General features: G+C 41.6%; 1 protein-coding gene across 1 annotated transcript in view; it reads right to left on the reverse strand.

The window, feature by feature from the left end:
- LOC109079938 (NACHT, LRR and PYD domains-containing protein 3-like) overlaps window positions 1-22,231 on the reverse strand; it is an 86,229-nt gene that overhangs the window by 28,097 nt on the left and 35,901 nt on the right. Inside the window, 1 exon segment of the mRNA XM_042722394.1 lies at window positions 16,756-16,929. Coding sequence (XP_042578328.1) covers window positions 16,756-16,929 — 174 coding nt within the window.

The following is a 22,231-nucleotide window of genomic DNA, read 5'->3' on the forward strand; positions in this document are numbered from 1 at the left end:
TTACATAAATGTTTATTAATTTGAAGGTAGTCATCAAAATACCTATTCCATAAATTAAACATTTACAAGGTTTACATAAAGATTTGGAATTTAATTATTGCAGGTTTGCATAAAATGTATTGTTTGTATTCCCTGTGATTTGATGTAGGCCTAAAATTAGTCATGGAGCCATGACTATATTTATTGTGACACAAGGCTTACTCTCAATTTACACAAAGTGAATTCAGTAGTAGAGTAGAGTAGTAATGCGTTAGTCAACAATGTGAATGACATGGGTTCAAATCTAAAATAAACATTGATTGATTGATTAACTGACTGATTGATTGAGCCAACAATGGCATCATGCCTTTGTCATCCAGAAACTCCGTACAGACTCTGGGCACAAGGCCGGCATTGTCATGCACCTGGAGGAACCCAGGGGCCTGACTGCACCAGCGTCCATCCAGACTGGTCATGCAGGATAAGGCAGCTTAACCAAGCAAACGTAGCAAGGACATCGGTAAAATAGTCATGAGACATCAGTGGTTTAACCGTAATTTTACAAAGGTACGAGAATACTTTTTTGTGTAAGCAGGAGCACGCACATGCTTTGTTTACATGCAGAGGAGAGCAGGCGCATGTGACGTGATACTCTCCAAAATGGTGGCACGCAGCAGACAGAATGAGGAAGGGAAGAATTGTTGAATAAAGTTGTTATTTTTGTTTTCTTTGAGCACAAAAAGTATTCCCGTGGCTTCATAAATTATGGTTGAACCACTGATGTCACATGCACTATTTTACCAATGTCTATATTACATTTCTGGGCCTGGGAACATTTCAGTTGTGTTGCTGTCTATGGAGGGTCAAAGAGCTCCCAGATTTCATCAATAATACCTTAATTTTTGTTCCAAACATGAATAAAGGTCTAATGGGTTTAGAACATCATGGGGGTGAGGAATTGATGACAGAATTTTCATTTTTGGGTGAACTAGGCCTATCCCTTTAACAGTAACTTTCTGTACTATATAAAGGAAAAAACTGTAAAAGATTTAACCAGACATTTCATGCCATTTTACAGTAAAATGTTGCTAATTGTACAGTTTTTAGAAATAAAAAAGAACAAATCAATGTATAATTTACAGTACATTTTTATTCCCAGAATTCCCTGTGTTACGCTCCACATTGGAAAGTATTTTGTTTAAATAAACCTGTTTCTTATTCGTTTTTGTTATCAGTTATGCACATTGGGGATTTATTTTATACATTATCTGTTGTTTAATGAATATCTATTATTTAAGTGTTGCATGTAACCATGATGGTGTTTTTGTGTTTGTGTGAATGACTCTGTGCACCTTCTGGATGTTAGTATATACTTCAGCTTGTGGAAGCTACTTGTGATGAACTTTGATTCTTCACGTGACTTTCTCTGTTACCACCTGCATTATTATAGAGGTTGTCAGTAAATGTAAAAGGTACAAAACAGATTTAGTAACAGTGTGAATTGTTGAATTTACTGATTTGCATTAAAAAAAAATTGTTTGTAAATGACAGTTTTTTACTGTAAAATGTAAGTTTTTTTCTGTAAATGTGTTTACAGATTTTAATGTATTTTGTACAAATGTATTCTAGCAACCACAGATGCCACAATTTTGTAATAACTACTGATTTAAACATTTTTCATGCACCCCCCACTTTGGGACTCAGTTCCTGACTTTAGTGTGCTACACACACACACGTTTGGTGTCTTTGGAAAGAAGACCCTTTGGGCCTTACTATCCATCATACAGAGTTAATCATCTTCAAAAAGATCAAAAGTTATAGACACTGAACTGCCTTGAAAGAAATTGTACCACACTGAATTATTTTTTTTATTATGTTATATAAAAGTACATGAAATCAGTCCTGGAGCAATCCAGAAAAGTAATGAGTTAAAAGTAACGAAGATGCCATGAAAAATTAGATTCCTGCAACCATTTTTCTGAGACCCAAACCCCCCCCCCCCAACCCCGTCATACATATGGTAATCATGCAGATACAGCCACATTTCCCACAAAACACACACACATATATATGAAAAATGTTGAAGAAGAAGAGAAAAATTAAATATTTGTGTAAAAAGCCAAACGATAAGTTATGCCCCCATCAGATGACAGAAGCGTCACGAGCCTTCACAGAGAGCGGCAGAATTCAAATAAACAATATTCCGCATATCTTTGACTTTTTTTTAGTGGAGGGTCTCATTCTGTTTGTGGCACTGTATGCTACAAAACCATGTTGTTTTTTACTACCAAGATGCAGTTTTTTTTAGCATAAGTTGTTCCGTAACGGATACAAACAATAACTCTCCCAAAGAAATGAGACGTAAACAAAGGAATTACCTTCCATATTACAACGTTATTGCTTTGTTGGACTAAAAGTGCTCTAAAAAGTGCTTCTTTCTAGAAATATGGCACATAGTCTTAGAGTTTGTACTTGACTAACTGGGGCCCAGGTCAGGAAGCAGACAGACTGGCTAAACCGACCGTCTCCTAGCCGCCTCCAGTCACAGAAGTCACAGAAGTCAGTTTATTCTCAGCACATAGAGACTCTTTCACCTAGATATCAAACTATAGAGACTGTGTCTGTTCCCCGGGCTAGAAAATACAAAAAAGGTCCAAACCAATTTAAGAGCTACAATTTAATTGAGGTTCAAAAAAAAAAAAACAGATGCAATACGGATAAACAAATGATAAAGCTTGGCTTATTGAATATCAGGTCCCTTTCTACGAAAGCACTTTTTGTAAATAATATGATCACTGATCATAATCTAGATGCACTCTGTTTGACAGAAACTTGGCTAAAACCTGATGATTACATTATTTTAAATGAGTCTACACCCCAAGATTACTGTTATAAACATGAGCCACGTCCAAAAGGTAAAGGGGGAGGTGTTGCTTCAATTTATAACAATGTTTTCAGGATTTCTCAGAGGGCAGGCTTCAAGTATAACTCGTTTGAAGTATTGGTGCTTAATATAACATTATCCAGAGAAACAAATGTTAATGATAAATCCCCTGTGATGTTTGTACTGGCTACTGTATACAGGCCACCAGGGCACCATACAGACTTTATTAAAGAGTTTTGCTGATTTTATATCCGAGTTAGTGCTGGCTGCAGATAAAGTTTTAATTTTTGGTGATTTTAATATCCATGTTGATAATGGAAAAAAAGATGCATTGGGATCAGCATTCATAGACATTCTGAACTATATTGGGGTTAGACAACACGTCTCAGGACCTACTCATTGTCGAAATCATACTCTAGATTTAATACTGTCACATGGAATTGATGTTGATGGTGTTGAAATTATGCAGCCAAGCAATGATATCTCAGATCATTATTTAGTTTTGTGCAAACTTCATATAGCTAAAACTGTAAATTCCACTTCTTGTTACAAGTATGATAGGACCATCACTTCTACCACAAAAGATTGCTTTGTAAGTAATCTTCCTGATGTATCCCAATTCCTTAGCATATCCAAAACCTCAGAACAACTTGATGACGTAACAGAAACTATGGACTCTCTCTTTTCTAGCATTTTAAATACAGTTGCTCCTTTACGCTTAACCCTCTGGAGTCTAAGGGTATTTTTGGGGCCTGGAGAAGTTTTGTCATGCCCTGACATTTGTGCTTTTTTCAGTTTCTTATAAATATCTAAATGGCTAAAGTGTAATCTCACTGTAATCAGCACAAACTAGGCTATAATAATATGTGAGCAGCATGTATGTACATGATTGTGTTTTTTGAGAAAAAAAATGTTATGCGTGGTTAGTGAAAAACTAAAAATGTTAAATCACTAGAATAAGGTAATAAAACACATACAGAAAATTGGTTCCCCGGAATTTTGAGAACTGGAGCTTGTAGCCTAGAATTTTTTTTTTCTAAATGATGTGAAAATCATCTTGTTTACTCACTTACAGAAAACAATATATTGATTTAAATTTTCTAAGACACTTTTTGTTGGTAAAAGTCATATGCGAGTAGGCGTCAACTATCATGAATTCACACCTGAGAAGACAAAGGCCTGCATAATGAGCTGCATAATGAGCCATTCAGTCAGCTGTGTCACTGAGAGGGGTGAGTTACAAGAAAGAATGTGAGGACAAAATAAATCTATATAATTTTATGTTTGTAGTTTATTTAGAATATATTTAATTATCCCACAACATAATTTAATATTCACTTGTGAGTGCAGTTAAACAGTTTATTAGGAAAAATCAAAGCTGACTTTCAAACTGAATTTTTTTGCATCATTACTCCAGTCACACAATCCTTCATAAATCCTTTTAACAATCTTATTTTCTACAAAAAAAAAAAATTATTGTTATTATTATCATCATCATTATTATTATTATTATTATTATTATTAATGTTGAAAAGAGCTGAGAATATTTTTTTCAGGTTTTTTAGGGGGTATAAATTGAAAGAACAGCAATGATTGTTACATTTGTTACAGTTACATTTATTGTTACATTTATATTATTTACATCAAGCTTTTGAATGGTATAGTAGTATATATTGTTATTGAAACTTCATAATATTTCATTTGATTATACATTTAGTCAGGAATTATAGTTTGGAAAAAGTCTTTGGAAAAAGTCTAACTAGTAAAATGTTTACACGTTATGTGAAAACTAGTACAAGTATATAAATAAATAAAAAGAGACTTACTCATGTTTATGATCTCTGCTGAATAAAGTGCTTCATTCTTTTTTCTGAGGAAATCCAAATCTCAAATCCTCAACCACATCACATCTTTTTTGGGGTGAATTATGTCTTATTCCTCTCATCGCGAAGCAAACAGTAAAATAATAAAAACTTGAAGAACACTCTCGCTGCGTTGTCTTCTGTTGTGTGGGCGTATTCAAAAGCCGCGCGCTTCAGTGAAACATTTGAATCTCAAAAGCGCGCTCGGCGCGGGGGCGTGGTCGCATTAGAAGATAATGAAGGGAGACGTGAAAAACGGACATCGCGTTGTTTTCATATGGATTACTTTATCACAGAATATTTGTTTTCAGCAGCACTTGTTTAGTTTAAAAGTAGACATGTCAGGCTTTCTATAGATATCTCTCTCATGTCTCTTCGTTGAGTATTCACTGAGTTACAGTTCATTTTAATGACGCATTTGTATCTGAAGATCAGCGCAGACAAAGGCTGCAGACAGCACTCCTTGTTTGTTATCTTTATTTTATAAGTGCACAAAGTTTTGTTGTTATTATGTCTGTATACAAAAAAAAGTAGACCCTTTACAGATTCGATTGATGTATTGCACTTATCTGTACAATCAAAACTGAAAGTGTAATTTAAGTTCTTTTCGGGGTTATCAGGAGAAAATACCCCAAAACGCGTATACGCGTTAATCGACTCCAGAGGGTTAAGGAAGGTTAAGGAAAACAGTCTGACACCGTGGTGTAATGAGCACACTCGCACCCTAAAGAGAGCAGCCCGGAAAATGGAGCGCAGCTGGAGGAAAACAAAACTAGAAGTATTTCGTATTGCTTGGAGGGAAAGTAACCTATCTTACAGAAAAGCATTAAAAACTGCTCAATCTGATTACTTTTCGTCTCTTTTAGAAGAAAACAAATATAACCCCAGGTATTTATTCAATACAGTGGCTAAATTAACGAAAAAATAAAGCATCAACAAGTGTTGACATTTCTCAACATCACAGCAGTAATGACTTTATGAACTACTTTACTTCTAAAGTCGATACTATTAGAGATAAAATTGTAACCATGCAGTCATCAGCTACAGTATCACATAAGACAGTGCATTATAGATCCCCTGAGGAACAGTTCCACTCATTCTCTACTATAGGAGAGGAAGAATTGTATAAACTTGTTAAATCATCTAAACCAACAACATGTATGTTAGACCCTATTCCATCTAAGCTCCTAAAAGAGGTGCTTCCAGAAGTCATAGATCCTCTTCTGGCTATTATTAATTCCTCATTGTTATTAGGGTATGTCCCCAAAACCTTCAAATTGGCTGTTATTAAGCCTCTCATCAAAAAGACACAACTTGACCCCAAAGAACTAGTTAATTATAGACCGATCTCGAATCTCCCTTTTCTTTCCAAGATACTAGAAAAGGTAGTATCCTCACAATTATATTCCTTCTTAGAGAAAAAATGGCATCTGTGAGGGTTTCCAGTCAGGATTCAGACCGTATCATAGTACCGAGACTGCTCTCCTTAGAGTTACAAATGACCTGCTCTTATCATCTGATCGTGGTTGTATCTCTCTATTAGTGCTATTGGATCTTAGTGCGTTAGTGCGTTCGACACTATTAACCACACTATTCTTTTGCATAGACTAGAACACTTTGTTGGCATTAATGGAAGTGCATTAGCATGGTTTAAATCAATTCGTAGCAGTGACCGCCATCAATTCGTAGCAGTGAATGAAGAGGTATCATATCGTTCACAAGTGCAGTATGGAGTACCTCAAGGCTCAGTACTAGGGCTGTTACTCTTCATGCTTTACATGTTACCCTTGGGAGATATCATCAGGAAACACAGTGTTAGCTTTCACTGTTATGCTGATGATACTCAGCTCTATATTTCTTCGTGGCCTGGCGAAACATACCAATTTGAAAAACTAACGGAATGCATAGTCAGTATAAAAAACTGGATGACAAGTAATTTCTTACTGCTAAATTCTGAAAAAAAAAGAGGTGTTAATTATAGGGCCTAAAAGCTCTGCATGTAATGACCTAGAACGCTGTCTAAGCCTTGATGGCTGCTCTGTCAATTCTTCGTCATCAGTTAGGAACCTAGGTGTGCTATTTGATAGCAACCTTTCCTTAGAAAGCCACGTTTCTAGCATTTGTAAAACTGCATTTTTCCATCTCAAAAATATATCTAAATTACGGCCTATGCTCTCAATGTCAAATGCAGAAATGTTAATCCATGCGTTTATGACCTCAAGGTTAGACTATTGTAATGCTCTATTGGGTAGTTGTTTCTGCACGCTTAGTAAACAAACTCCAGTTAGTCCAAAATGCAGCAGCTAGAGTTCTTACTAGAACCAGGAAGTATGATCATATTAGCCCGGTCCTGTCAACACTGCACTGGCTCCCTATCAAACATCATATAGATTTTAAAATCTTGCTTATTACTTATAAAGCCCTGAATGGTTTAGCGCCTCAGTATTTGAACGAGCTCTTGTTACATTATAGTCCTCCACGTCCGCTCTGTTCTCAAAATTCTGGCAATTTGATAATACCTAGAATATCAAAGTCAACTGCGGGCGGCAGATCCTTCTCCTATTTAGCGCCCAAACTCTGGAATAACCTACCTAACATTGTTCAGGAGGCAGACACACTCTTGCAGTTTAAATCTAGATTAAAGACCCATCTCTTTAAGCTGGCTTACACATAACATACTAATACACTTCTAATATCCAAATCCGTTAAAGGATTTTTAGGCTGCATTAATAAGGTAAACCGGAACCGGGAACACATCCCATAACACCCGATGTACTTGCTACATCATTAGAAGAATGGCATCTACGCTCATATTAGTCTGTTTCTCTCTTATTCCGAGGTCACCGTAGCCACAAGATCCAGTCTGTATCCAGCCCAGATGGTGGATCAGCACCTAGAAAGGACCTCTACAGCCCTGAAAGACAGCGGAGACCAGGACTAGAGCCCCAGATACAGATCCCCTGTAAAGACCTTGTCTCAGACGACGACCGGGACAAGACCACAGGAAACAGATGATTCTTCTGCACAATCTGACTTTGCTGCAGCCTGGAATTGAACTGCTGGTTTCGTCTGGTCAGAGGAGAACTGGCCCCCCAACTGAGCCTGGGTTTCTCCCAAGGTTTTTTTCTCCATTCTCTCATTGATGGAGTTTTGGTTCCTTGCCGCTGTCGCCTCTGGCTTGCTTAGTTGGGGACACTTCATTTACAGCGATATCGTTGACTTGATTGCAAATTATTGCACAGATACTATTTAAACTGAACTGAGCTGCATGATGACATCACTGAATTCAATGATGAACTGCCTTTAACTGTCATTTTGCATTATTGACACTGTTTTCCTAATTAAAGTTGTTCAGTTGCTTTGATGCAATCTTTTTTGTTTAAAGCGCTAAATGAATAAAGATGACTTGACTTGACTTTTGGATGTTGTTCAATGGACCCTTACTGTAGATTAGATAGATGGTTACTTGTTATCTTTCCTTTGGCTGTCTACAAGAGATGACGTAGGAGGTCTGGGGGAATTATGGGCGGAACACGGAAGGAAGAAGGTTTTTTGTATGAGGTGAATAAAGGAGACCTCGGCTCTACACAAAGTGTCAGTTAATCTGTCTATACACATCTACATGGTGTCAGAAGTGTGCCTGTAGTAACGATGGCACAAGGACTTCGTAAGATTGACCCCCTCGTCTTTGACGAGAATATCGTGGACAACTGGACAAAATTTAAGCGCGAGTGGCGCATTTATAGCAACGCCGGTCTTTCAGCAGCAACAAAAAAAGTGCAAGCGTACACGTTTCTGAACCTCGCTGGTCCCAGTGCCCAAGATAAATATGACACTTTCACTTTCGAGGAGGGGGAAGATCCAGAGGATTCAGAGATACTGGTAAAGAAGTTTGAGGAAATTTGTCTGCCTGTAAAGAACGTAATTATGGACAGACATGCATTCAATACAACAAACCAGAAGCCACATGAAACAATCCAGTCGTACGTTGTCACGTTAAAAACACTAGCCAGAATATGCGAATTTGGCACTCTGCACGATGAACTGATAAGAGATCGATTAGTATGTGGCATTCACAATGACAATATCCGCACACAGCTGCTGAAAGAAAAAAATCTAACTTTAAACTCAGCTATCGAAATATGCATGTTACATGAGCATTCTGAAAAAGGAAACAAAGAAATAAAAAAAGAACCAAAGAAGGAAAGCGAAGTTTGTGCCGTGCAATATTCTACATGTTTAAAATGTGGTGGCCAGCATTCATCTGACTGCAGCAGCTGTCCAGCCTTCAACAAGCGCTGCAACGCATGTGGAAAATGGAACCACTTCTCTAAATGGTGTAGATCGAGCAAAACACGCACCTACAACAGACCAGGACAAGGTCCATCTCAGCCAAACAGAGCACCACACACCATACGCAGGGGAGGACAGACACACAGAATAAGTGAACTTGATGCACAGATTGCATATGAACCAGCAGACTTTTTTTACTGTGAAAGTGTAGAGGTACCAGCTGATAGAGGAGAGATATTTACCGTCCTGCCCACTTCCAACACAGGGAAGCAACTTAAGGTGAAGATTGACATTGGAGCTCGGTGCAATATACTGTCCAGTGGCGTTCTCCAGCATGTCGACCGAGACGCTCATGTCGATCACAGCCATATAGTCAACCTGGTTGCTTATGGTGGTCAGATCATAAGGACTTTAGGTGTCACTGATGTTAACTTCACATGCGGCACACTACAGTTCCATGTTGTTGACAGTGATGTAAAACCTCTATTGGGCCTCAGAGATAGCATCAAACTAGGCTTTGTGCAACTTGGCCCGAATGTGCACGCTCTCCAGCAGGGGGCCCCTGAACTCACAGAGTATAAAGACCTTTTTGACTGCAGCACTATAGGCAAACTCCCAGTAGTATACCACATGCGCCTAGACCCCTCTGTGCACCCTACAATATGTGCTCCCAGACGAGTGCCATTGGCAATGAAAGAAAAAATAATAAATGAACTCAATAGAATGACTAAACTGGGAGTCATTAAGCCAGTTCAGGAGCCCACTGAGTGGGTGTCTTCTATGGTGGCTGCACGTAAAAAAGATGGTGCTGTTAGACTGTGTATTGACCCTGTCCACCTCAACAAAGCCCTCCTCAGACCACGTCATCCCATGAAAACAGTAGAACAGGTGATCGCTGACATGCCAGGGGCCAAGGTGTTCAGCATCCTTAATGCAAAGTGTGGATTCTGGCAGGTGCCACTCAGTGAGGAGTCATCAAAGCTGACCACCTTCATGACCCCGGCGGGCCGATATGCCTTCCTCCGAATGCCCTATGGAATTTCCACAGGAAGTGAAGTCTTCCAAAGGTGCATGGAGCAGCTCTTTGAAGGACAGCCATGCGCAATTGTTGTTGACGATATTCTTGTTTGGGGCAGCACAAGAGAAGAGCATGATCTGCGCCTCCGGCAAGTCATGGACAGAATATACGCCATAAATCTTAAGCTCAACCCAGACAAGTGCCATTTCCGGGTGTCTGAGGTTTCATATGTGGGTCACCTTTAACTGACCAGGGCATAAAGCCTGACCCTACAAAGACAGATGCAGTCCGTTCTATGCCAACCCCAGCGGACAAGCATGGTGTTCAAAGGTTTTTGGGCATGACAAACTATTTATCGAAATTCATATAGTGAAATCACAGCACCCCTGCGTCATCTCCTGCTTCAGGATGCAGAATGGAGCTGGCAGGAGCACCACATGGCAGCATTCACCAGACTTAAAGAACTCCTCACAAGTCCTCCTGTACTCCAGTACTTTGACGTGCACCAGCCAGTGGTATTATCTGCAGATGCCTCTCAGCACGGCCTGAGTGCTGTCTGTCTCCAGAACAACAAACCAGTGGCGTTTGCCTCAAGAGCACTTACAGAGACTGAGTCACGCTATGCTCAAATAGGAAAGGAGCTGCTGGCCCTTGTTTATGCTTGTCAGAAATTCCACGATTACATATATGGCCGTCCAGTGACCGTCGAAACGCATCATCAGCCCCTCATCATTATTCTAAAAAAACAATACACTCAGCCTCTGCACGTCTTCAGAGGATGATGCTTAAGTTGCAGCGCTATAACCTCAATGTCGTCTACAAGAGAGGCAAAGAACTATACCTAGCAGATGCGCTCTCACGTGCACACCTGCCCTCCACTGACTGGGCAGAAACTACTGAGGACTATGATGTCATGACAGTGGAAGTCCTCTCCTCGAGGAGAACTGAGGAACTGAGACGGGAGACACAGGCAGATTATCTATGCAGGCGTTTATCTGAGGTCGTTGCCGTGGGCTGGCCTGACTCATCAAAGAAGCTGCCACATGAGCTCAGGCAATTCTTTGCCATAAGGGATGAACTCACAGTTGATAATGGCCTACTGCTCCGTGGTCAGCGTTTTGTCATTCCCCACTCTCTGCAACACTATTATATCAGACAGCTGCATCAAGGGCACCCAGGCCTAGAATCAACAAAGCGCAGGGCCAGAGAAACCATGTTTTGGCCCAGCATATACCAGGACATTGAACATGAAATCTCCAGGTGCACTCCTTGTAATGCCCTCAGACCACACCAAACAAAGGAGCCCCTTCAATTGCATGAGATACCAGACTTGCCATGGGCCCTTACAGCAGCGGATGTTTTTGAGTGGGGGGGAAAAGAACATCTGGTGCTCGTCGACTCGTACTCTGGCTAGTTTGAAATAGACCAGCTCCCAAACATGACCAGTGTGACCATTATAACCAGACTAAAGCACCACTTTGCCACCCATGGATCTCCTCAGCAGCTAATGACTGACAACGCAGCATATTTCACAAGAAAGGAGTTCCAAGAATTTGCCTGCACATGGGAGTTTTGTCATGTCATCAGCAGCCCCCACTACCCTCAATCAAATGGGCTAGCTGAGAGGGCTGTACGCTCAGCCAAACACCTGCTAGAAAAATGTGCACGTGATGGAACAGATGTATATGTGGCGCTGCTCAATCTACACAATATACCAAGGGATGAGCTGCCCTCACCAGCCCAACGCCTGCTTTCTCGGCGCACCAAGACCCTTATTCCTTTGACTAAACCATGTATGTGCCAAAGGTAGAAACACAGGTCCAGGCAGCTTTAACACGTACCAGAAAAAGGGGAAAGACACATTATGACAGGTCAGCCAGACCCTTGGTCTCATTGCAAGCAGGTCAGACAGTGAGATTACAGACAGAAAGGGGATATGACAGATTGGGAACGGTAATAGGAAAAGCACCACAGCCAAACAGTTACCAGGCCCAGGCCGGAGATGCCACATATGTGAGAAACAGGCGTCACCTCCTACATACACATGAACAGTACACCCCACCTACAACAACAGGGGTCCCACTTAACACCAACAGTGAACCTCTGCCAGAAACCCAGCCTAATGTCGACCAGCCACAGACAGAACAGGTGCAGGAACCACCTGTGGTTGTCACCCGCTCAGGGAGAATATCAAAGCCCAACTCCCTATACAAAGACTACACTACATAAGCTCAGACTGTTCATAACTCTCTTATTGCAGCAGTCCTGTTCCTTGTGGCTGTTTTAAAGGAAGTTAGAAGAATGCTGTATCCTGTTTGGTATGCGTGTCAGGTTGTACACTGCTTTTTTTAGTTTCACTGTTCATGTGCATTTTTATAACAGGTAAAGCTAAAGAGCTAACTATATATATTACTAGCATATATATATAGCTGTTAAAATCTTTTTTGTTGTTGTTGATTCAGTTTCAATCTTTTATTCATGTTAAACCTATCCAGGTATCTTATCATTTAGAAGGGGGATGTAGATTAGATAGATGGTTACTTGTTATCTTTCCTGTGGTTGTCTACAAGAGATGACGTAGGAGGTCTGGGGGAATTATGGGCGGAACACGGAAGGAAGAAGGTTTTTTGTATGAGGTGAATAAACGAGACCTCGGCTCTACACAAAGTGTCAGTTAATCTGTCTATACACATCTACACATACCTTTCTAACTAAGCTGGGATTTACAGCTGTGGATGCATTTATGACTTGTTATCATGATGAATCTGGTACGTACTGCGTTTTGATTATGCATGTTTTGATGTGTACTGCTTACACAAATTTAGCAAATACATTCTTTATAAGCTTTCCATTGAAAAATAGCAATCTATCGTCGATGCTTGAGGCTTAGACCTTGATATATAGTAGGGGTTTCACAGACTAATCGACTTCAGTGCTCTGCCATGACGCTTTAAGCTTGATGTCGACTAGTCACTGGTCCTATAGAGGGCGCAACAAGATAATAAACATTCAAGGACTTCCAAATTTACACTCAGTTTCCAAACAGTTAAAATGACAAATCAATGCATACTCTGAAAGCGCTCCATGAGACATGTGATAATATTACTGGATGCTCGAAATTGAACGGGAGAATGCACAATTTAAACAGCTTATTAAACAGCTAAACAGCTTAGGTTAGTTAATCGCTGTTCTAATCTAATGCGTTGCTGCACTTTAAAGCACACACATAAGCTACAGAGAGTAGTGCGTACATCACGCACACATCGCACATACACAGAATCATTCAGCACGGAAATGTATTGTCAACACTGTTCTGTGATTTCTCAGTAAATAGCTTAGAAACTGAGAAGTCAAAGCATATGTTTCTTAACCCTCTGAGGTCTAGGGGGTTTTGGGGGCCTGGAGAAGTTTTGACATGCCCTGACTTTTGTGCTTTTTTCAGTTGCTTCTAAACATATACATGGCTAAAGTCTGAAATCACTGTATTCAGTACAAACTGGGTTACAATAATATGTAAATAGTATGTATGTACATGATTGTGTTTTTGAGAAAACAACGTTTATGCATGGTTAGTGAAAAACTAAAATTTTGAAGTCACTGAATTAAGGTCATAAAACAAATACACAACATTTGTTTACAAGACTGCCAAACCTGGAGCTTGTGGCCTACAATTTTTGCTTCAAAATGATGTGAAAATCATCTTGTTTACTCACTCACAGAAAACAATAGATTGATTTAAATTTTCTAAGACACTTTTTGTTTGTAAAGGGCATATGCGAGTAGGTGATGAATTGATGAATATTTGTGTGATTTACACCTGAGAAGACAAAGACCCGCACAATGAGCTGCATAATGAGCCTTTCAGTCAGGTGTGTGACTGAGAGGGAAGAGTTACAAGAAAGAATGTGAGGACAAAATAAATGTATATATTTTTTTTTTGTGTTTGTAGTTTATTTAGAATATATTTAATTATCCCACAAAATAATTTGAGATTCACTTGCAAGTGCAGTTAAACAGTTTATTAGGAACAATCAAAGCTGACTTTCAAAGCTGAAATTTTTAGCATCATTACTCCAGACACAAAACTTCAGAAATCCTTCTAATATACTGATTTTCTATTGTTCTTAATATTATTATTAATGTTGAAAAGAGCTGAGAATATTTTTTCAGTTTTTTTTTTATAAATTGAAAGAACAGGATTGTTTGTAACATTTATTGTATTAATCATTTTTATTTATCATCACGTGTGTGCTAAATAAAAGTTTTAATTTCTATATATACTGACTCCAAGCTTTTGAATGGTATAGTGTATATTGTTAAACTTGGAGTAAGACTGGATGCTGAAAATTTAGCTTTGATCACAGGAATAAATTATACATATATATATATATATATATATATATATATATATATATATATATATATATATATATATATATATATATATATATATATATAATATATTGTAAAATATATTCAAATAGAAAGCAGTTATTTTAAATAGTAAAAATACTGAACAATATTACTGCTTTAGCAAACTTGAAATATATAAATGAACATCACATAACTAGCATTTCCAAAGCTCTTAAATAAACTAAATGATAAACTACATTATTAACATTATTGTGACGGTAGTAGTACAGTAGAACATTTAGATGATGTAAATGAAACTTCATAATATTTCACTTGATTATACATTTAGTCAGGAATTATAGTTTGGAAAAAGTCTAACTAGTAAAATGTGTACACGTTATGTGAAACATAATACAAGTATATAAATAAATAAAAAAATAAAAAGACTTACTCATGTTTTTGATCTCTGCTGGATAAAGCGCTTCATTCTTTTTTCTGAGGAAATCCAAAACTCAAATCCTGAGGTAATCCTTAGCTCATATTCTTGGGGTGAATTATGTTTTATTCCTCTCAGCGCAAAGCAAACAGTAAAATAAAATAAAAAACTTCAACAGTCTCGCTGCTTTGTTTTCTGTATGGGCATTTACAAGCCGCAAGCTTCACGTGGAACATTAAAATATCAATACCGTGTTTAATGCATGGGCGTGGGCGTGGTCGCATTAGATATAATAAAGGGAGATGTGAAAGACGGATATCGCGTTGTTTTCATATGGATTACTTTATCACAAAATATTTGTTTTCAGTAGCACTTGTTTAGTTTAAATGTAGATGTCAATCTTTCTAGACATACATCTCTCATGTCTCTGTGTTGAGTATTTGCTGAGATACAGTTCATTTTAATGACGCGTTTCTAAATGAAGATCACTGCAGACCAAGGCTGCAGACAGCGCACCTTGTTTGTTTTCTTTATTTTATAAATGCACAAAGTTTTGTTGTTATTATGTGTGCATACAAATAAAAGTAGACCCTTTACAGATTCGATAAAAATTAGCTGTTATAGGAGCAATAGCCATGTGGGCAGCACTGTGTCATATGCCATAGCTGTGCACAAGGTGTTTATTACAGCTCCAGACTTATTTGTTCATTAATGACATCATCAGCGACTAGTCGACTTTGACTCAACTTTCATCACATAAAAAGTCGACTTTAAAAAATCAGAAGTCCTTCAACGTCTAATATATAGTTTGTCAAGATTAATTACGTCCCTTTTCATTTAATCTATTTGTAAACATTGACACGTGCAAACAAAGAGCGTTCAGTGCACTGGCGTCCAGGTTAGAGCTGAAGATCTTTGCCCGAACCCGACGGGACCCAATGGGACCCGACGGGTTCGGTCGGGTTCGGGCTTAATTTATATCATCTTATGCGGGCTCGGGCCGGGCTCGGGCTTGCGCTCCGGTTTGCAAGGTAAACGAGCGGGCATGTGATGCGTTTCGATTAGCACGAAAAAGATGCGAAAATGGATGCTGAGTAGGTGTAACAGAGGCTTGCCTCTGGCGATTATGTTTTGGTTGCACCAGCAACTAAAGGAAAGTCTGAGGTGTGGAAAAGTTCTGACCATGTTTATAATGAGAAGAATGAATGAATAATGACGCACCATCAGTAAGCGCAGGAACGCGCTGAAGACCTCTACAGTGGATTCAATAATTTTCCTCCACAAAAACATGTAGGCTTAGCCTAATCTTTGTGAGTAAAGGTTTTTCAAATGATAACTAATTATTCATTGAGTCTTAAATGCATAATGTAGACAGAGTATTTACGCTAATATTGGCATTATTCTTTTATTAAATGTCAGCTGCTGGCGAAGCAAATCTGTCGGATCTTTATCTTAACTTCGTTATTGCCAAATACCCATCTTAATTTAAAATTTATCTTAACTTAGTTTTTGTTAAAAAGACTCGTTTTTATTGGTGCGTTGGTCTATTTATAGGCTAAATGAGCCTATGCCTATTTAGAGTGCTGAGATGTTACAGAGGACTTATTTTATTTCTTTATTCCAACTTCCAAGTGGTCTAGTCTACGTTAGTTATGAATAAATTATGTTAAAACATGTATAAATGATTCATTGTTGACACAAGGAAAAAGAGCTGTGTGTGCGCACATTTGAATAATGTCGGGCTGTAAACGGGTTCGGGCTTTTAAAAAGCTGTCAATCAAAATGTACTTGTCGGGCTCGGGTCCTGTCGGGCCTAACTTTTATGGCCCGATTACAGCTCTAGTCCAGGTGCGGGTTAACAGGTTAACAGTGAATATTTAGGAAATACATACACATCCACATCAGAACATAGTGAAAGAGAAAGACAGACCTCAGTATGTTCAGTTGACAGTGTGAATTCCTCAATCCAGCAGAGAGTAGCTTGACTCCTGAATCCTGTAGGTCATTGTTACTCAGGTCCAGTTCTCTCAAACAGGAGTTTGATGATTGTAGAGCAGAAGACAATCTTTCACAGTGGTGATCAGAGAGACAGCATCCGGCAAGTCTATAACAGAGGATGACCGTATGTAGCACCAACTACATAAAGTCAATCAAACATAATTTCGGTTCATGTCTTTTCACAATACACATGGTTACAAAGCAGCTTTACAGAAAATCACACTGTTATGTCTATAATGCCTTCATGGTCATTTGATATATGACACGTTCTAAAGATGTTCTCTCCCCTTACTGCATGAACAACAAGATCCTTGAGTCATGCCTTTATGCCATCTTTAAAACAAGTTCAATAAATTATTTTATAAAAACTAAGATTATAGGAATTTGTTTTTTGAACCTCTCATAAGCCAGCTGTATATATGGTGTATTTTAACGTCACAGAGAGACCTCACGCTATAATTCATCTTCTACTCGTTTATGGATATAAAATTTTATGCTCCTATTGTTTAGACAACCCAGGTCATCTAACAGAGTATGTGTGATTGCAGTTTTTTGTTGTTTTTACTCAATATTATTGTCACGATCTCAAGCTGGAGTGCCTGTGAGCTTCAGTAGAGGGCACTCCACTCAGGACTCATTCAGAACTCCATTTCCCATCCTGCCTCATTCCTGGGACTGATTGCACACACACACACCTGCATGTAATTACACACACACACACACACACACACACACACACACCTGCAGCTAATTCAAACACCCATATAAGCAGCACAATTACTCTCAGTCTGGGTGGAGTATTGTTTTTTAACCCCGTCTAGTTTTTAGTGGTTTTTTTGTTTTTTTTGTTTTTCGTGTGTTTTATTTTGTTTTTTATACCGACTCTGATTCTCTGCTGCCTGCCCTGATCTCTGCTTGTTACTGTTTATGATTCTGGATCTCCCTGACATACCTGACCCCGTTCCTGATTACTGCCTGTCCGACCACTCTTAATAAAGTTCTGCAAATGGATCCGAACGTCTCTGACTCTCCATCGTAACAATTATCACCTGCGTGGCATTTTTCTAATATTAATTTGATTTAATGTAGTAAAATAGACACAGTGTAGAGTGCCTTAAAACTGTTCATTCCAAATTTTAGCCATTATTTCTTAAAATTGATTTGGACAACTTGTACAACATAATTCACCTTTGTTAATCTTTGTGAATTAATAATTTCTGCAACAGTGCAATCTCAAATTAATTAATAAATAAGACATCAAATTATATTAAAAATAATAAAATTCATGTGACTGATTCTACTTTCATCCACCCATGGAGGCAATAATAAAAAAATAAAATAAAAAATGTAGCGACGACGTTGTGATTTCTGAATCACGTGTCAGTTTAGGTGTGTTTATGAGTACATCAAATGACCAGTTATCCTATCTCTAAGTTTGCGGCTTTAGTCAAGTATTTTTACATTGGAAGTATGAGAATGCTCCCTACAGGTTTCTATTCAATCGTTTAGAATTAATGCAAACTGGAGTGAATTGGTCAACTGATCTTGGTGGGATAACGTCTCGGTTACGTACGTAACCCTCGTTCCCTGATGGAGGGAACGGAGACGTTATGTCGAACGACATATGGGGTCTCACTTGGGAGGCCAATCATCTCTGAGTTTAAGAGAAAACGCCAATGAAAATTCGCTAGTGGATTTAACATACCTGAGCCACTCCCCGTGTCCACTGGTATAAATAGGCGGCAGGTGCATCCACTCACTAGGTTTTACGCTGAGGAGCCGAGAACGTGTCCCGGCAACAGCGAATGGTTCAAGGTTGTGGCAAGTACGTAACCGAGACGTTCCCTATCTGTCGGTCACTACGAGTTAAGTTGAACGACATATGGGGTCCTATGGAAAACGCCACAACCCGAACACCGTCACAACCCTGTGGCGCCGCAATTGTCGGCAAACCATGGCGTGCCAGAAAAGCTACGCTTAAGGTCGTAACCTTCCCAAAGCCCCAGCGCAAATTCACTGACCTTGGTACCGAAGGGGCCAAAAGGTGAGTACATCGCTGCTGGAGAAGGCCACGCTGCTGTTCCGCCCACACAAAGTTAATGGAAGGGATTTCAACCTTCGGAGAAAGATTGCTTCAAATCTTCCCTATTTCTTCTTACAGCTTGGCAAGACAATGGGGAAGCGAGCCTTAGGAAAAGGTCGCTACGGAGACCACATCCTACCCATAGGGAGGTGACATGTGGAGATACTGATATGGACTGACCCAGGGGGCAGTACTACATATGGAATGGGTCTCTCAGGAAGGTCCTACCTTAGAGTAGGGATGGAACAGCTGCCAGAAGAGACTGACAGAGCGGGTCTGTTAAGGGAAGACACGGGTTTGCCAAGAGGGAAACCTTACCGTGGAAGAATACACATATGGGATTACCCATAGGGAATCAAGCCATATGGACACCTAGCCCAGTACAGGGGCTGACCGGAACTCCGGGCATGCTAACACCAGTGCTGGGCCTGGCGACAGACTGCTCCACCAAGTCTGACTGCCAAGGGTGCTGGAGGATGCTCGACCAGGGTACGCCAACCGGGGAACTCTACTGGGTGAAGAAAGGTGCTCGCATCCCCGTGTTAGGGGGAATGGCGCAGCAAGCGTGACACCCAGCCAGCCCTTCCTGCCAATTACCTGTTACCCAACACACGGGAAGAAACTGGCTCTACACGAAGATTGTAAAACCTTGCGAAGGTATTAGGTGTCACCCAGCCCGCAGCTAGATGGATGTCTGCCAGAGAAGTGCCGTGCGCCAGCCCATATGAAGAGGCCGCACTCTGTGTGGAGTGGGCCCTCACCCCCAGGGGGCACGGCTCGCCTTGGGAATGGTACGCCAAGGCGATGGCATCCACTATCCAGTGGGCCAACCTCTGCTTGGAGACAGCCTTCCCCTTCTGCTGACCTCCAAAGCAGACCAGGAGCTGCTCAGAGCTTCTGAAGCTCTGGTTGTGGTCCACGTATATGCAAAGCACTCTTACGGGACACAGCAACACCAAGGCTGGATCTGCCTGCTCAGGGGCAGCGCTTGCAGGTTCACCACCTGGTCTCGGAAGGGAGTGGTGGAACCTTGGCCACATATCCAGGCCGGGGTCTCAGGACAACGTGAGAGTAGGCCGGCCCGAACACAAGGCACTCTTCACTTACCGAAAATGCTTGGAGGTCCCAGACCCTCTTAATGGAAGTGAGCGCGACCAGGAGCACTGTCTTGAGAGACAGGAACTTAAGCTTGACTGAATCCAGCGGCTCGAAGGGACCCCTCTGAAGTCCAGCCAGAACAATAGAGAGGTCCCAGGAGGGAATCAGGGGTGTCCTAGGAGGATTGAACCTTCTGGCACCCCTCAGGAACCTAACGTTCAGGTCATGCCTCTTACATGGGCTGGGGCGCGAAATGCAACAGGCAGGCAGCTTCAGGGTCCTGGTCAGGACCTCAACTGCTTTGGCCCATCAACTGTCTGGAGTTGCTGGCAGTGCATCTAGCTTACGGTGGTTTTGGCCGCTGTTGCTAGACAAGCATGTGTTGGTCCGCACGGACAACACTGTGGCTGTTTCGTACATCAATCAACAGGGCGGTCTCAACCGATAGTCGCATGTCTCAACTCGCCCGCCTTCTCCTCCTCTGGAGTCAGACGCGTCTCAAGTCATACCGAGTCTAACTCCATACCAAGATAAGAGATTCTCTGCACAGGGGAGAGCTTGCTCTTCTCTCGGTTGACCTGAAGCCCCAACTGACTGAGGTGCCAGAGCACAAATTCCCTGTGATCGCACAACTCCTCTCGAGACCGGGCCATAATGAGCCAGTCGTCGAGATAGTTGAGGATCCTGATGCCCACTTCCCAGAGTGGGGCAAGGGCGACCTTCGTGAGGACACAGGGGGACAGGGAGAGCCCGAAGGGGAGGACCTTGTACTGCCATGCCTGATCCTTAGAATGCAAACCACAGAAACAGTCTGTGGTGAGGGAGGATGGAGACATGAAAGTACGCATCTTTCAGGTTGATCGCTGCAAACCAGTCCTGGGACTGAACGCATTTGATAATGCGTTTCTGCGTCAACATCTTGCTTGTGCAGGGCCCAATTCAAGACTCGCATACCCAGGATAGGTCGAAGGTCACCGCTTTTCTTGGGTATGATAAAGTAAGGGCTGTAAAACCCTGTCCTCATCTCGGCTGGAGGGACCTGCTCGATTGCATCCTTCGCCAGCAGGACAGCAATCTCCTCGCGCCAGACAGAGGCGTCCCTGACTGCCACCGAAGTCTCGAGAACGGCACTGAACTTGGGAGGTTGGCGGGCGAACTGAATCGCGTAACTGAGTCGGACCGTCCGAATGAGCCAGCGTGACGGTTGGGCAGCGCAAGCCATACTCCCAAACTCCGTACAAGTGGCACCAAAGGGACAGTCGATATACCCATAGTGGTGCAGCGTTGGGGAGTTGTGTCGGATGGCCCAGAAGGCATCGCGTTCTTAGTCATCACAGCCACACTCCTTGTGTTCCCGGAGGAACTGGCCAGAGACGCGTGGAGAGGCGTTGCGTCTCCGAACCGCGACCTCTTGACCACTGGCGAAAGGGGGCATCGTGGGTGAGAATGAGGAGGCAGTGCATCGCTCATCGTCAACCCACGAGCCTTGCAACTCGGAGGAAAGGGAAACTGCTCTTTCACTGAAAAAGTGGGTGCCGCTGGCCGTTTGACCAGCGGCGGAACAGAAAGAAACGTAAACTGAAGATTCTCCACCCGGCCCTCCTCCGGGGAAAGGAGTGGCGCCGTCTCCGCCAGCTCCTATAGAGCAGTCTCCCACATCTCCGAGTTGCCCGTGTCAGGGCCACTTAGTCATCTTCCTCGAGGACTTCGCAGCCGGAAGTGACACGGGGGGCGCCACTCTCCTGTGCAGGGCTCGACGCACCGGCCTCGAAGAACTCTCAGCACAGGGCGGAGCTGGTGTGGAGGACGCGGGGGGGCACCCACGGTGATGAGCAGGCTGAGGCACTGCCCGCGACGGAATGGTGGCAACCGGAGGATCACGTCAGGGCAAGATGTGCTGTATGGCCTCAGTCTGCTGTTGTTCTGTCAGAAACTGCTGGGCAGAGCCCTCAACAGCGTCGCCGCACAGGACAGCCTGGGAGATGGGAGCGTCGAGAAAGTGCACTTTGTCAACGTCTCTCATACCGAACAGGCTGAAGCAGAGACGGCACTACTGGACCACCAGAGTGGACATCGCCTTCCCGAGGGACTGCGTCGTGACTTCCGTCGCCCGGAAGGGTGAGGTCAGTCACTGTGCGCAGCTCCTGCATCAACCTCGGGTTGGTTCTACAACTCCTGCATTTGTTAAAGCCTTGGCTTGGTGAGTTTGCAGGATAGCCATGGCATG

Source organism: Cyprinus carpio, chromosome B4 (assembly GCF_018340385.1).
Source record: "Cyprinus carpio isolate SPL01 chromosome B4, ASM1834038v1, whole genome shotgun sequence".
Taxonomy (NCBI): Eukaryota; Metazoa; Chordata; class Actinopteri; order Cypriniformes; family Cyprinidae; genus Cyprinus; species Cyprinus carpio.